The 17,767-nt window shown below is 42.6% G+C and overlaps 1 protein-coding gene across 1 annotated transcript in view; it reads right to left on the bottom strand.

The window, feature by feature from the left end:
• The window catches only part of LYST (lysosomal trafficking regulator), a 3,825,950-nt gene that overhangs the window by 2,394,268 nt on the left and 1,413,915 nt on the right, over window positions 1-17,767 (bottom strand). The window contains exons 16-17 of the mRNA XM_044075805.1: window positions 14,151-14,396; window positions 12,599-12,772 (exon numbers count right to left, since the gene is read on the bottom strand). Coding sequence (XP_043931740.1) covers window positions 12,599-12,772; window positions 14,151-14,396 — 420 coding nt within the window. The remainder of the gene's footprint in view (window positions 1-12,598; window positions 12,773-14,150; window positions 14,397-17,767) is intronic.

Genomic DNA, 17,767 nt, shown 5'->3' with positions numbered 1-17,767 from the left:
ATTTGTAAAACATTCGGATTTCTCTCAGAGCTAACGTCATTGATCATTGAGCAGATCGAGGACAAAGCTAAGAATCTCGTTTCCTCATATCCAGATGACTTGGAAGACACACTGGTGGCTGAGCTGATACAGTTTGCTGCAGTTATGCGCTCTCAGAAACCAGTGACTGTGAACGAATCAGCAGAGCTTACGATGTGCAAGCTTTTGTCATCGTTGAATCTTTCTCAGACATTTCCAGACATCGAGATTGGGTTGCGCATCTATCTGTGCATGATGGTGTCCAATGCCTCAGGCGAGCGGAACTTCTCAAAGTTGGGAATAGTAAAAGGAGAGCTGCGGTCCTCAATGGGGCAGGAAAGGCTAAGCATGCGTGTGCTTATGAGCATTGAGCATGAGCTGCTGCACAGCCTTGACTTCACTGACACGATCAAAGAATTTGCGCTTGCTAAGGCTCGAAAAACATAAGTAAGAAACACTAGCATAGTAGTAAGAGTGAAAATATGCCTAGGTAGGCTAGGTTAAGCTGATCTGGTTTAGCCTTTTCTGCATTAAGTGCACTTTGCAGACAATTGCTATTGAATGTTGATGTTACATAGCTTGATATTACTCTCGAGTTGTTACGATAATACATCGACACGTCGTTATTTTTATTCATGTTCAATAAAGGCTGGCTGGTTGCGTCACAAGCAATTAAGGCTTCTTGGACGGTCTGAGTGCGCATGTACGGTGAGTGTCGAATGCACATGCACCAATGCCGAGAAAAAATAGGCCCTTTTTGCGCTGCAGCATCAGGCCCAATTTGGTCTTAATCTGGCCTTGTCTTACCCTGGAGACCATGTCCAATTTGTAATGAATGATAAAGGTTTGAGGAGTAGCCCAAGTAGCGGCTGCGCATATATCTTCCACAGAAGCTCTAGAATGAAAGACTACTGATGTGGAAACAGATCTGGTAGAATGAGCTCTAACATTTGTTAGTAAATCGAGTCCATTTTGATTATAAATAAATGTAATGCAGCCTCTCAACCATTCTGACAGAGTGAACTTTGAAACTGGTTTGCCCAATCTAGTGCTCGAAAAAGATGGAAACAGCTGGTCCAATTTTCTAGGTGATTTTGTTCTGTCCAAATAAAAACGTAATTGTCTGTGAACGTCCAACAAATGCAAGCAATATTCCCCATTGTTTGAAAAATTTGGAAAGAAGACTGGTAAATCTATGGTCTGATTGATATTGGAGCCTGACACTACTTTAGACAGAAAGAAGGGATTAGTTCAGAGTGATACTTTCTCTTTGTGAAAAATGATATAGGGATGTTTCACAAACACAGCCTGTAACTCTGAAATTCTCCTGGCAGACGTGATAGCTACCAGGAAGAGGGTCTTCCAAGATAAAAACTTGAGATCACAGGTGGCTGCTGGCTCAAAAGACTGATGAACCAAACATTGCAAGACCAAGGTTAAATCCCAAGGTGCTATGGGATCTTTGAAAGGCTGCTTCAAATGTAAAGTTCCCTTAAGAAAAGTTTTGCAAAGATGGTGAGACATCAAAGAATGATCATCAAATCCATTATGGAAATTTGGCAGCTAAATGAACCCTAATGGTAGAAGTTGATGCTCCCATTTGTAATAAGGTGGCTAGGTATTCCAAAACCTTATAGACTGGAGCCAAGAAAGGATCATGACAATTTTTATCAGACCAAATAGCAAATCTCTTCCATTTGCTAAGATAAAGCTTTCTGGTGGACGGTTTATGAGAGGCCAGAAGTATCTTTTGCACTGGGGATGACAAATTGTTTCACCTGGCAATTACTGGACGTGGAGAAACCAAGCAGTCAGCTTGAGATTTTGAAGGCTGGGTGGACCAGGACCTGAGAATGAGATAACGGATCTAGAGTTGGGTCCAGAGTCCATGGGCAGTGAACTAGGTAAGGCCAGAGAAAGGGAAACCAGACTTGACTGGGCCAATATGGTGCAATTAAAATCACTTTGATTCTCAACCATTGGGCTTTCCTCAGAAATTGGGGAATTAGAGGGACTGGTGGGAAGGCATACAGAAGTCCCAGGGGCCAATTGTAGAGAAGTGCATCTGTTGGGTACTCCCTGCAAGGGGGGACTAGGGCAAAGTAGTCACTGCATTAGTGGTTTATGGGAGAGGCAGAGGTCGCAGCAAGGCTGACCCCGTCGACAAAAGATTCTCATCGCTACGTTGGGATTGACAGACCACTTGTGAGGTAGAAGGATACACCTGCTTAGTTTGTCCACAATCACTATTGAATTCTCTGGAATATGCAGTGTTATTGGAAAGCAGTTGGAGGTGATTGTCCATTGCCAAACTCAAAGTTCCCGACAGAGGATAGATCAAGTTCCCCCCTGTTTGTTGATGTACCAGACTACTGCCATGTTGTCTGACTGGATAGCTATTGTCCCTGAAGTAATGGCAGACTGGAATGCTTGCAATGCTAAAAGCACTGCCCTCATTTCTAGGACACTGATATGCAGATTGGCCTCTTGAGGGGATCAAGTGCCTTGGACTGTCTTTCCCTGAAAATGACCCCCCACCCTATCAGGGAACCATCCGTGGTCACTAAGGCCTTGGGCTGAGAGGGGCAGAAGGGGCGACTCCATAAATTCTCTTCTGGCTTCATCCACCAAGATAAATCTTATCTATAGTGGTTTGTTATGAGGACTGGATGGGACTCTGGATGAGTTAACCATGACCATTGTGACACCAGGAGCTACTGAAGCAGTATCATGTGGTACCTCACCACGGGGACTAAAGTGATTGTCGCTGCCATGGACCCAAGAAGTTGTAACACCAGACGAGCAGGAACTTTGTATTGAGAGAGTATCACTTGAAGTTGTGACCTCAACTTTACCAGCCTGTGATGAGGAAGGGAAGCCAAGCAGGATTTTGTATTTAGTTTTGTTCTGATGAATCTATGTGCTACGTAGGAGATGGTTGCGATTTTTCTCTGTTTACTGAAATGCCTAAGAACTCAGCAAGATGTAGAAAGGAGGCTAAGGCAGAAAGCAGCAGATGCCTGGTGGGTGCGGTGAGGAGCCAGTCGTCTAAATATGGAAACACACGGAATCTCTGTAGCTTTAAGTGAGCTGCTACAGCTGCCATGCATTTGGTGAACACCCTGGGGGCTGTAGTGAGCCCAAAGGGCAGTGCCCGAAACTGGTAATGAGTGGCTCCTAGCCGGAAGCCTAGATATCTTCTGGAGCATTTGCCCATCTTTATGTGGTAATACATATCCTGAAGATCTATGGAGTACATCCAACCATCTTTCTCCAGAAAAGGAAGGATAGACTGAATTGTGACCATCCAGAATTTTGTTTGTTGCACAAATTGTTCCATACACTGAGGTCTAAGGCTGGTCTACAGTCCCCTGTCTTTTTTGGCACTAAAAAGAATCTTGAGTAAAATCCAGATCCTATCTGGTCAGATGAGACTTCCTGGATTACTCTCTTTTGAAGCAGCTTTTGAATCTCTAGTGCTACTATATCTCTCTGCCTGGTTAGAACATCAGGGATTCGCCTTTGTGGTTTGGGAGAAAGATTGAAGGGAATATGGTAACCTCCGACAATTATTGTCTGCACCCAGGAATCCGATGTTAGAGAGTGCCAGGCTGCGTGATGCAAACAAAATCTTCCCCCGATGTGGCCGCTGCTCAGGAGGGCTGGTAGGGTTGTCCAGAAAAGGAATCCCTGGAACCATGGCTGCACAGACCCCCTCTGCCACAGGAGGGGCATCTTTCCGAAGAGATCTCCCTCTGCCTGGGGGGAATACTCACCACGTGTGTCCCGAAAAGGCCTTTGTGTCTTCCTGAACCACATCTTTCCACTCCTCTGATTCCTGGAGTAAGGTCACTTGAGGAGTGGAAAAATGCACGCCCACAACAGAAAGGGTCTTTCTGTCCTTCTCACACCTGGCTAATGTGTCTCTGACTTTTGAGCTAAACAACAAAGTAGCATCAACAGGAGCATTGACAAAGGAAGACTTAAAGGGGTCCGCAAAATCATACAAGAGCATCCAGACATGGCACCTAATGGCAACGCCTGTACCCCCTGCCTTGGATGTCCCTTCAGCTGTATGTGCAATAAGCCGCATAGATGAGTTGGAGATTGACTCTAGGGTGGCAAGCTGGGAGGCAATCTTATCGCAGACCTTGTCAAGACACTTCTCCTGTCAAGGTATCTGAAAGCTCAGTTATCAGATCTCTATGGAGTCAGGTGAAGTGTGCCAAGAAATTCAAGAACCAAACAGCGAAGGTCGACGAAGCAAAGACACTCTTCCCAAATCTGTCCATAGTCTGACACTCTGGGTTTGGAGAATGGACAGTTGAATTCTCTTCGGAGAGTTCCTTTTTAGTGGCTGCCACCACCATGGCAAACACTGTTAGACCTTTTGACCAATGGGGATGATCCTCCGGGGCTGAGACAATTTTGTCCGGTCTCCTGGGAATTGGCTCTATGGTGTCAGAAGCCTTCCACACATGCTGTACGATGAGTTTAATTAGTTCATCTGCAGGTGGGGTCACCAAGTAGATGGCCAAACATGAAAAGCCTGCAAGAAGACAAATTCCTTGGAGGATGGGTTTGAGGACTTGCAATCACCCCTCTGTTTCAGAATCTCCAGGATATCTCCAAAGGAGACATCTTCAGGGGGTGATCATGGAGACCCTTCCCCTTCATCAAAATCTATCTTCAGTGACCAGTTCTTCTGGAGAATCTAGGTGCTTCTTCTTGCACGATCTCTTACAGGGCAGCTCCTCAGGGGGAAGGTCTGAGGAGGATTCTGAAGATAGAGGACCCTGCAAGTAGGGTATCTTGCTGCTCTTGTGCCCGCTGTCCCGAGGTAGCAGACTGTGACAGTTGGGAGCCAGAGGATAAATAAATGTGACACTCCGACAGGGAAGGTACCAACTGTGAGCCTGCTGAGGCTAGGGCTGTCTCCATAATCTGGAAGGCAGGCCCACCCAATGAAGGATGGGAGCCCAGAACCGAGAAAGACAACCTCGGAACAGGGGTCACACCCCGCTCCGATGAGCCACCTCCCAGGGCACCAGGAACAGTAGACGGCGCCATGGAAGAAATCAGAGCCGATCCAAGGATCCCGGAGCCGGCAGCCAAATCTCGGTCCCGTGGGTGACAGTTCCTATGGAGCCGAAGACCATAGAGTCGGTTCCAGTACCAAGGCAAGATCCATCATCGGTGCAGAAGTAGTTGGCACCGGGAATGTCGAGGTAGTGGGCTCCAGGTCCAGTGAACAGGTGGAAGGAGGAAGATATGTGGAAGTCCTGGGAGAATAAACTGTGGCTCCGAGATGGAGGTCTAACAGAGTACAGGAAGACCTCTGGCTGCCAAGAGTTGATCCACCAATCTAACTATGTCCGGTTCTGAAAGACTCCTGGAGGAATGGATGAACATTCCCAAAGGTGATTCCAGTCTATCTACAAAGGGATTTAACTGCTGATCCAAAAAGGGGGCTATAGATGGGGAGTATCTAGTCCTGGGGGGTACTTAGTATCTCGACCTTCAGCACCATGGTCTGCTTAACAGAAATTTGCTTGGCAGGGGAAGATGGAATATTTGAGGAGACTATTGTCTGTGCCAGGGAGGTCAGTGGTACCGAAGACAAAGTCGGTGCCATAGGAGTCTGGGTAGTCTCAATGATACAAGGCACTGTGAGGGATTTAACCAGATTTGGTGCTGGAGCAGGAGTTGGTGCAGTCTTAGGAACTTTAGGCTTTGGTTCCAATGGATGAGTCGAAACCTGAGACTTTGGAGTCTTAGATTTGTGTACCCTGGGGGAGGAAGGTACCAAATGGCTCTGTTTTTTTTATTATGTCCTGGGAGAATTAGAGGTCTCTGCTTCAGAGAGAGCTTCACTAAATGGGCATTTTAGCAATCCCTTAAGAATTAGTTTGTTTCGTCTCTCTGCAAGAGTACTAGCACTGAAACCCTTGCAGAGCTCACATGGAGGTTGTATCTCAAGATGAGGGACACTCAAGCAATAAACGGATGAAAGATGCCCATTGGAATTGGGCATCTTTCTGCCACAGTCCCTATATTGTTTGAACCCTGTGATTCCCTTCTGCTTTTCTACCATTTCTCTAGTCAGAAAATGGGGACACACACACACACACACACACACACACACACACACACACACACACACACACACACACACACACACACACACACGACACAAACACTCATGAAAACAAGAAGTACAGAATAAAGTTTTTTTTTTTTTTTTATACCAACAATGGTACTTGAAGATTGCCCACTAAGAGGGCGGTATCAAAGAAATACCAACAGGTAGAGGGAAAGGAAGGGCCTATACTAACGATGGTAAGCAGAATACCTAGAATGTAAGAAAAAGGGGTAGATACAAATTACTCACAACTAACGAAAACCTTAGACAGCAAAAGAAAGAAGAATCGAGTAAAAAGGTTAGACAAAAATACTTATATAATAAAAAAAGTTTAGCACTTAGCTGACGTGTCAGATTTTCGACGCAGCAAACAAGATCTGAGGTAAAAGGGAAGAGAGACAGTATGGGTAGCCTTAGCTTGAGAGTTTTTGGCTGATGTGAGCTTGATATAACTGCCGAGTCGGTTCCGACGATCGGAACTGAACCCAACAGTCAGAAATGAATGAAGACTGACAACATCAGATTCCGTGGTTAGAAATGTTATACTATCTAAGAAATAAGAGTTTAATTTTATTGTGGTTTCAAGTGATGAGTTATTGGGAGAAGGGTTATGCTTGAATTTATGGCCAGGTCAAATTATAACAGAGTAATCAGTTTATAGGCAATAGAAAACAACTAGCAGAGATACCAAGTAGAACAGGGTTTCTTTTCCTGAATGCAGAAACCTGTTAGCCAGGAAGACAATTAACTGGCATATACAGTGTAATTTACTTCTCAAGAGAAAGGACAGTGGCCAACTTAGTAGGTGATCCTTAGAGTGCCAAGACAACTCTGTCAGAAAAAGATGTTAAAAACTAATTTCCAGCATAGGCAGGCACATATTTGACTAGGTGATATTAATACCCTGCATGTTTCTTCAATTTAAATTTGCTTATATTGTACAAAGACAACAACTCTCAGTGAAAATGTTTGGGAGTTGGCCCTTGTGGCAGAGTTTCAGCAGAATCTGGGTTGAATACAGTGACCAGAGGCTTTGGGTTTGTGAGACAAAGGATACTCATTCAAACTATACCCAAAGGAAATACAGACAGCCATTTAGACAGACTGACCACTGAGCCTAGATACAGGCACACCCAGTTGAGCCTTTGAAAAAGAAACAAATAAGTAATTAGATTTTCTAAAGGACTTTATTTTGTCCAAATAAAACCTCAACTGCCTATGGACATCTAGACAATGCAGTAAATACTAGCCTCTGTTGGAGAAATCAGGAAAAAACACAGCCAGATGAATGGACTGATTCAAATTACTCTCTGATGCCACTTCAGGCAGAAAAGCAGGATCTGTTGTGATGGACATTCCTGTCTTTATGAAAAACTAAATACAGAAGAACTGAAGAGGGCCAGCAGTAACGGCCATTAGAAAAGAGACTTCCAAGACACAACTTCAAATTGACAGTGGCAAAGGGGCTCAAAAGAAGGTGCTGGCAGTACCTGGAGCATGAAAGGCAAGTCCCAAGGCAGGACAGGGTCTCAGACAGGAGGCAAAGTAAAAAGGTTATCTTGAAAACAGCCTTCAAGATCTTAAGGGCACCCAGTAGCACATTATCCCTACCAATGTGAAAATCGGAAATAGTTGCTAATTGCACTTTAATAGTAGAAAAACAAGACCCAGAGTTAAAAAAATCTGTGAGGAAGTCCAGGGTGGTCTCCAAGGGAGCTGAATATGGATCTAAACCCTGAGAGTCAGCACAAAAGGCGAAGTGTTTCCATTTACTAGTATACTCATTACAAGCTGACATCTTCTTTGAGGAAGCTAAGATATGTACAAATCCGTTTGACAGCTAGGGATTCCTGGCCATCAAGGAAATTGGGGAAACCATGTGGTTATTCTGAGCATATCCTCATGGCCTCCTGATAAAAGGGGTAAGAATGACCCCCTCCATACATTTATTTTGGTACTGGACCAACAACATATCCTTGCTGGATGGAAATCACACCCTTGGGTAGAACATCCTGAAAAGCCCACAGCACAAGGAGGACCACCCTCATCTCCAAGACGTTAATGTGCAGATTATCCTCAGTAGTGAATCAGACCCCCTGGTTAGTTCTCCCTTCGAGATGCCCCTCCCAACCCAGAAGAAAGGCATCCATTGTGAATATGGCTTGAGGAGGGGAAAGAATAAACAATCTCCCAGTGGAAACCAAGGGATACTCCAACCATCACTTGATCTGATCTCAGCAAACAGTATGGGAAAATCCACTGGATGAGTTAAGCAAGACCACTGTACCACTAGAGTCCACTGCAGTGCCCTCATGTGACACCTGGCCAAGGGAACTAAACAGCTGGTGGCTGCCATAGAGCCTAACAGCTGGAGAAAAAGATAAGCTGGAGGTTTTCTTTAAGAATGCAAGGAACTTGCCAGACACTGAAGGTACGATACTCTGGACACTGGAAATTTTGCAATCTGGGAGACAGTGTTCAAGTGGAACAATACATTTGATGAGCATAATGGGCGCAGTGGAAGCGCTCAGAAGAAATAATGATTGACCCCCAGCTGAAGTGCAGAAACCTCCTGACCGCCTCCCAATATTTATATGATGGTAAGGATCGATTGAGCACATCCAGTCATTGTTCCTAAAAAAAGGACAGAATGGACTGCGCCATGACCATCCAGAACTTGGTCTGCTTCACAAACTGAATCATCTTGCTCAAATTCAAGATTGCCTTTATGTCCTTATTTTCTTTAGAACCAAAAAGATTCCTGAGTAGAACCCGGAGCCTTGTTGTTCTGGTGGGACCTCTTGGATGACTCAATTTACTAGCAGCTTCTGAATTTCAATGACTGCCACTCTTCTCTGATGGGGTAACACATGTGGATGCCATTTGGGATTTATATCTGAAACTTGTAAAATTGGAATTTAACAGCCTCTGCATAAGACTCTTAAAACCCATGCGTCCAAGGTAATGGCCTCCTAAGCTTGTAGGTGTAGAGCCAGTCAACCATCAACTGCCTCGAGAGCAGGACAGTTAGGCAACCCTTCAGGATCACTGAAAGGGCCTCCCGGAGAAACCTCCACTGAAGCCCCAATTCTGTGGACTGCCCCTGCTGCAAGGGTGGCACATACTGTAGTTACCTCCCTATAGAGGACGGAACCCCCAGAAATAGCATCTTGAAAGGACTGTGGTGATTTCTTGAAAAAGAGAAACTTCTCCTTTCTGGTTCAGAGACAGGGTCCATTGAAGGGTAACAAAATAAACTAAACAGCATCTTTCTGTCTTGCTCACTACTAGTCAAAGTGTCCTTAACTTTCGGCCTGAAAAGTGACAAGCCATTGAATGGGACATTGACAAAGGATGCCTTGAAGCACTCCGCAAAGCCACACAACCTCATCCAAGCATGGTAACATACGGCAATGCCAACCTCTTGGGATGTGCCATCAGCTGCAATAGACAGCAGACACATGGACACATTAGCAATGGTGAATGAGCTCCAAAATCTGCTAAAGGAGGTATCTTCATGAGGTGATCTGGAGGACCCATCTCCTTCCCCGAGGTCGGTATCCACAGTAAGGAACTCTTTAGGTGAGTCCAGGTGCTTCCTCTTGCACCATCTCTGAGACATCCTGCCCCAGAGACACTGGGGGCAGGATGGAAGAGGATGGGTGCCTTACAGAGAGGGCAGACTGCAGACCACTTAGAGTAAGTTGTCAAGGTGCAAGATGAGTAGTGGTAACAGACACGGACGTGGAAGATGGAGGGGCACCAGGTGCACTGGTCACTATCTCTCCAGATGGAAGAATAACCTTTCTACAACATCAAAAGCAGAAGCAGTATGACTGCAGCTGGCAGACTTAGGGTCTGAAGACCCCAAAGACGCAGCAGAATCTGGAGCCAGTTCGCCTTGACCCAAAGCCAAACTATACAGAGCAGAGGCCCTGAGTGGGTGGGATGAACCTGAAACAGGAATCATCATACCTGATCCGCAGACCCAAGCCTTGGCCCCAAGTTCAACCGGCTTCAATACTACCAGAGTACCGGAAACCAAGGTAGAATTCAAAGTATAAATCGCCACTGGATTTAATTCTAAAGAATGAAAGTCATTAATAATTGAAGGGTTTTTACCCTTTTTTGAGTCTGTGGGACAATGGAGTTAGTATATTTAATTTGGGGGGGGGGGTGCAACATATAAAAAGCTTGCTTCTTACTTTTCGTAATCGTAAATGTAACCTGTTGGTTTACATTTTGGATTACTTTTTTGCAACAATTTTAGTGGCGATCAATGGTAATTGCCATTAAGTTTGATGTTTGTGTTCCAGTGAAACTCAACTGTGATTATTCATTATAAATTAGTGTGTGTGGCAGGCAGTATTATACCGACTAAACCAGTGATGTAGTGGAGAAAGGAGACTTTACCAATAGTAATGTATAAAACTAATGCCACAGAAAGGCGAGAAATATCAGGAGGAAACTAAAAAAGGAGCTGTGATACTGTAAGCAAATAAACTAGAAGGGAAAAATGAGAGAATGGGAAGAAGCCAGGCAAGTGACTGACCTGTAGGCCAAAGAATGCCTTCCATTGTGGGACTATTTGCAAAATCCAGATAAAGAGAGAGAAGGGGGTATCAAGTGAAAGACTGGCTCGGGTAAGGCTTTTAGTGGAATTAAGAAGAAAAGACACTACTAAAGGTAATTAGTATGCCATACAGAATGCTATATAGTTATGTATAAATGACCAACTACAAAAGATTAATGGGAATAAATTTGTAAGGCCTTTAAGTACGCTATGAAGTTCAGAAGATTCATGACATTTGCAAGGAAATGTTTACAAGTAGACTTCAGAGAGATATTTAGAGAAATATGAAAATTATTACAATATTAATAAATAGCATATGAATAACATTCAATATCTTTTTAGCTGAAGTAGTTACAGGTAAAGCATCAATGTTGTTTCTTTTCCTGTCAAGTTAAGTTTTAGGACTGTATCTTTCAATAACTTGTATGCAGCATGGTTTTGAAATTATTAACAGAGATATCATCAGGTGATATTGCACGTCTTGAAATGTCACTATGATTACAGTGAAACTCCATCAAGCATCACTAGGGTTTAATACACACAGGCAAAAACACTTCATTAGTTGAAAACAATAAAGCCTCACAGCACTTTTCTCAGTAGTTTGACGTCTTCAGATGGATTCAGCAGGCTTGAAACATTTGTATGTGGAGTCATTAAATATAAGCAGCTGTATGCTAGCTAGTCATTTTGGATTTAAGAAGACATACGCAAAGTGTGTAAGGGTACATGTCTTGAAGCAAACCTGGTTCAGGCTCATCTTGCTTAATTTTTAGTAAGAATATAATGGAAAGCTACCATAAGATCCTAGCTTTAACATCTAGCACAGAGTAGTAATAGCTTTTATGCTGCAGTTTTGATGTCATGGGCTGTGAGAATGGCAAAAACAGCTGGGTATGTAGACAAACCAATACGTCACATTTAAAAATAATGAATGGGCTACGCCACATACCCATATGCTACAAACACACACACACACACACACTGCACCCAAAGCAATAATGCTGTCTCATGATCTCTCACTTTTGATGGTCTTTCATAATTACCTTCCAGTTACTACAATAAGGAATATGAAAAAAATGGATTCTTCGAATAGGTTGTGTAAACCGACAAGCCAATCATTAAGATTAATTTTGTCTTCCAACACCATTTTTTTATTTGCCCTCTCCTCATTCCATCCATGCCATTTTCTAAAATATCTTGCTCCATAATCATCACACGTTTTTCTATATATCTCAAGAAAGCTCTGTAAAGAGAATATCGCATCTTTCTCCAAGGAGATACATAACTTCAAAGTCAATGCCCCTGTTGCATAAAGATGAAATGCTTGAATAACAGCACTTGTAAGAAAGATGTGTTTACTGAAGGAGGGCAACAAGCAACCCTAATATGGATTACTCCTGTGGTGCAGGATAAAGCCCTGTAGATGAGGTGTGTGACAGGACTTGCCCCTAGAGATAAAAAACTAGACATCTTAAAAAAAAAAAAAAAAAAAAAAAAAAAAAAAAAAGGAGTTATACTTTTTTTTAGCCCCCACTGCCCATCAGCGACCAGCCCTCAGGTGACCAATTGTTTCTTTTGGTCCCTTTGTAGGACAAGAGTCAGCAATGGCAAGCCTCCCATTGCTGACTCTTGCCCTATAAAAGGAATAAATGGGCCAACTGGTTGAGTAAAAAAGGGACAGGTGGTAACCCTACTTACATCTTCCCAGCACAGGTGAAGCAAGTAGTGGCTGCTTACACCCATTCTCTCTACCCTTCTCCACCAGCATTCAAGTCACTAGTTGAGTTCAGGTCATCTGGGTGCTTGTCAAGTAATACTGTTGTGGTATTTCAAAACAAAAGAAAACATGTAATAATTGAATATACCTTCAACATATGAAATCCAACAATGCATTTTGGTTTAATCAACACTTGGTGAATTAAAGAATATCCATGGCAGCTTTCCATTTCTTGCACTCGTTGCTGGTTATACTTAGTTAAAGACAATACTATCTGCAATGCGAGTGCCTGAGTCTTCTCACAGCTGCTGACCTCCACAGTCTAAAAGAGATAAATAGAGTCAGTATTACTACAGTTATCACTACATTTACAGCAGCAGATGAAAAATCACAATATGAAAAACTAAGGGACATTTAATTTCTAACAATAAAAAGAAAAGTGTGTCCCAGTAAGCATTCACAAAAATATGCATTTTATTACTTTACCTTAATGTTTTACACTTATCTACACATTTAATTTATAAAATAAAAAACAAACATTTCCCATCTCAAACAAATTAATTAAAAATAAGATTATGCCATGCCACTTTCTGAATGATGTGTTACCTTTATGTCACAAATATATATATGTTATAAGTCTAACATTTTCAAAGTTTGGGATTTTTGGGCAATTACGACTGAAAAACTGCAATATTATTACTTTGATACCATTTATTGTTAATGGATTTACTGTGTTGTTATTCTAATAAAGTCTATTATTAAAGTGGACAAAAGTGTGGTTAATACTGGTGTACAATCTTCAGTATTTTTGATTTTAAACAACAGGTCAAACTAAACAAAATCTGTGGAAAACATGTAAATGGTATAAAGAGAGTCTAGCCTATATAAATGAATGGAATATCTTGCATTGCTGGATTTGTGAACTTGGAGGAAAACAAACAGACACGATCTCTCAGAGGAAAGATAGCATTGCAAGGGCATGGGGGTGCTAGGCCTTCAGTTCATAGACACCACTTGGGTGATGGCCTTCAACAGTGAATTTACAGGAGCATGCACTTACAAGGGCGAAGGTACAGTGGGTCCCCTGCAATAACTTGCGTAGCAAAGTCGCCTGCCAGGAGAGTGGAGTTAGAATTACAGAAAAACAGGCTCAGCTGCCGAATTGAGGGGTGGCACAGTGTTGCAACAGGTAGCGTTCTCCCCTCACAGCAAGAGGTTCTCCAGTTTGATTCTCAACTGGGGTGCTTCCCCTGTGGAATCTATTTTCCTCTCTCTGTTTTCTTGTATTTTCTCTAGGTGCTCCAGTTTTCCTCCACATTCCAAAGGCATGCAGTAGGTGGACTGGACACTCTAAATTGGCTAGCTGTGTAAACACTGTCTCTAGATAATTGTTACTGTTGATGTGACGCTCTGACTTCCTGTGCAAAAAAACAGGTAAAATGGGGTTTGGATAGATGAACCCTCAGCTGCCAAACTGAGAGTGAGAGAATAAGCAACCCTCATGGCACTATGCTTTGTGGCTCTCACCCCATAGGGCGCTGGCATGAAATCCCCTATGAGAAGGAATGAGTAAACTGCAATTCAGGATCATAAAAAAATCAAAGGCAAGCCTAACCTGATAAAAGCGGGAAAAGTTGTAATGTTTCACATAAATATAAACACTGCATTTGCAACAAATAAAATTATGAAAAAAAAAATACCCTGGCAAACAGGAATATGAAAGCTTTAGTGCCTCCTATTTCATGAAGACTGCTCTGCAGGTCCTCGCGCTTCACAGGTTGAAGAGTTTTCAGCTGAGAAGGATCCAAGATATTGCTCTGTACCTCTTTAACACTGAATGGTCTCTGAGATGGTACTGTTTTTATTTGACTTTTTAATCGAACGACTGGTTCATAGATAGTATAAAAACCAACAGAGCTTGGGGAATAAACAACTGCTAAATTCTCCTGAAAAAGAAAACATTGGGTGAGTTGAATTTTTATTTACAAGGTAATAAGCTAATAATCTGACTGACTTTGCAATATAACAGTTCTTTAATAAACATCTTGTGGATATAAGCTTAACAGCAAAATAAACAACAGACTTTTACTAGAAAGCAGGTTTATTGTTTTTACTCTTGGCATAGCCAAGGTCTTGGTTTAATAACAGTGTATCTATAGAATATGATATACAAAAATGTATCTAGGACATATAACACAAGCTACCTGATGAGGATAAACAAATAATATGCTCACCATGTTAGCTGATCTGTAAGGAAGCATTCAGCAGTGGATAACCCTGGGGATTTTATAAAGTATAACACAAAGTTAGGTAACTGTGTCTCTCTCTTCTCCAGGCTTAGGGGCATGCAGCAATGCCATAGCATCATATCAGGCTCTGAAGTATATTCAGCTTCTGCTTCACTTGTTTAACTGCCACCCACAATGCAAGCGCAACTTATTAAAAGCACAATACTATTTCAGCTAAAGCAATGAAATGACCAGCTGCTTTATTTAACTTCATGCACCTTCTTCAGATAAAATTGGACTTCATGGTGCATACTCAATATACAAAGGGCTTTTTCTCCCTGGATTCTGTCCCCTAAATGAAAACAAGCATATGAATGAACTAGCTTAAGTATAATTCTGTTATGAGCTTTGGGAGGGACAACTAATCTTTCTGAAAGACTACACTGAATTATTTACAGAAAAGGATTGGAACCTTAGCGATCTTTAAGACAGAGTTGATGCCCTTCTGGCCACCAAAACTGCATCTTTCAAGAAACAAATGTCAGAGGTTCAGAGATGCTGAACCACCCTGAATGAAGGACAAGTAGACCTTCAATCTTGAAGCTTAAGTTCAAATGCGAAAATATAGAAACCCTAAAAAGAACTGCTTAACCACCAGTGCCAGGCAACAGTTTTGCCCTTCACTAGGTCTTAATGGGCACACATGCAGAACATATACACCCTTAACCATTGACGATGAACATCTAGTAAATGAAGACAATATTCACCCTTGTAAGAAAAGTTAGGGTAGAAGACTGGAGTTGAATAGTTTGACTGATACTGGCTTCTGACACTACCTTACAGAAAAAGGAAGGATTTGTTCTTAATGAAACCCTTTGTGAAAAATAAGGTATGGACATTTGCAAGATAATGCCTAAATCTCAGAAATCCTTCTTGTGGCAGTAAAAGCTATAAGCAATAAAGTTTTCCAAGATAAAAACTTCAGATCGCAAGTCACTCCAGGTTCAAAAGGGGGACTAATTACTGACTGAAGTACAAAATTCAAGTCCCAAGGAGCAGAGGGATATTTATATAGGAGTCTGAGCATCAAAGTTCCTTTAATGAAGGCTTTGCAGAATTTATAGGACATTGATGTTGAATCATTTAAACCATTATAAAAATTTGAAACTGCAGCCAGATGCACTTGTATAGTCAAGGCAGAAGATCCTGCTTTAAAAAGTAATGTTAAGAACTCCAACATCTGATCAACTGGTACTGAAAAAGGATTAAGATTCATCTGCAAAGCCCAATGTGAAAACTTCTGTCACTTATTGAAGTATAACTTTCTAGTCAAAAGTTTGTGGGAGGAAAGAACAATTCTTTGATCTGGGGAAGTAAGAGTTGAATGCCTGACAATCACTGGAACTGAAAAAGACAAGCAGTGAGCTTGAAATTGGGCAGATTCAGATAAATTAGTCTGTCCGGATGGGAGAAAAGGTATGGATTAAAGTTCATGTCCAAGGTTTCCAAATTAGGTGAGGACAAGGAAAGGGAAACCAGATCTGATGAGGCCAGAATGGGGCAATGAGAATTATTTTGTTCTTCAACCTGTAGGCTTTCTTTAGAAACTAAGATATGAGAGGAAATGGGGGAAAGGCAATAGATGGGGGGTAGGGGGGCAATTGTGGAGGAGTATGCCTCGGTGACTCCCCTGGAGGGAGAATTAGGGCAAAGTAGCTGCTGCACTTGCTGTTCAGGGGTTCAGGGGGGATTCAAAGAGACTGCAGCAGGGCCAGCCCAAGAGGTGGAATATATTTTCTGCCACTATTAGACTGAGAGACCACTTGTGAGGCATTAAGATGGTTCTGCTCAATTTGTCTGCAATCATGTTGGAACTTCCAGGAATATGCGTTGCAACTAGAAAGTGGTCAGATGAAATTGCCCTGAAAATCTATTGAGCACATCCAATCATCTTTTTCCAAAAGCAGAAGTATAGACCGAACAATGACCAAATGGAATTTGATTTGTTGAACTGATTTGTTCAAATGGCTGAGATCCAGACTAGGTCTCCAATCCCCTGTTTTCCTTGGCACTAAAAATAATCTTGAGTAAACTCCGGATCCTATCTGGTCTAGTGGGACTGTTTGGATGACTCTTTTTTTCGAGCAGTTTTTGAACTTCTAAAACTGCTGCATCCCTGTGACTGAATGGAACGTCTGGGATTCTCTTCAATTGTTTTAGTTCTTTTGAGAAGGGGATATGGTAACCTCTGGTGATGATCCTCTGCACCCAGTTGTCCACTGTTCATCTTGAGCCAGGCAAGAAGTTGCACAGATAATCATCCCCCGACTGTCTCCAGAGGATGGCAATCAGGCCTCCTTTCAGGAGCACTGATAAGAATTACCAGGGAAAGAATCCCTCAAACCCTGACTGCTTGGCCACCTCTGCCTTGAGCATGGCATCTTCCATTTTGACTTCCTCCTCTGTCCCAGGAGAAATCATTGCCACGTGTGTCTTGGAAAGGCCCTTGGAACGTTTTGAACCAAAGTTTTCCACCTCTCTGGTTTCTGGAGTAGGGCCGTTAAGGAGTGGAAAAGCACATGCCCATGGCAGAAAGGGTCTTTCCATCCTTCTCACATGCAGCGAGGGTACCTTGAAGTTTAGGGCCAAAAAGGGATGGTCTGTCAAATGGAACATTGATGAAAGAAGACTTAAATGGCTCTGTAAACTCACATAAGCGCATCCAGGCATGTCTTCTAATGGCTATGTGTGAACCCGCTGCCCTCATCGGCCCTTTGGATATGTGTGCTATGAGCCTCATGGATGAATTACAGAGTCAAGGGGTGCGAGCTGAGAATTCACCTTTTCTCTAACCCCTTCAGCTGCTGCTCCTGTCAGAGTATTTGAAAGTTCATTTATCAGATCTTGTTGAAGTCTTGTGAAATGTGCCATGTAATTCAAGGACCTTAGTGTGACAGTCGATGAAGCATATATGTGTTTCCCAAATCTATCCATTGTCCTAGACTCTTATTAGGAGGATGAATAGTAGGAGTTTCATCAGCAAGTTCCTTTTTTTGTGGCGACTGCTACCACCATGGCATCAACTACTA

Source organism: Protopterus annectens, chromosome 1.part1 (assembly GCF_019279795.1).
Source record: "Protopterus annectens isolate FY-2018-M chromosome 1.part1, PAN1.0, whole genome shotgun sequence".
In the NCBI taxonomy this organism is placed as follows: Eukaryota; Metazoa; Chordata; order Ceratodontiformes; family Protopteridae; genus Protopterus; species Protopterus annectens.
This window is presented reverse-complemented; position numbering and strand designations above follow the sequence as displayed.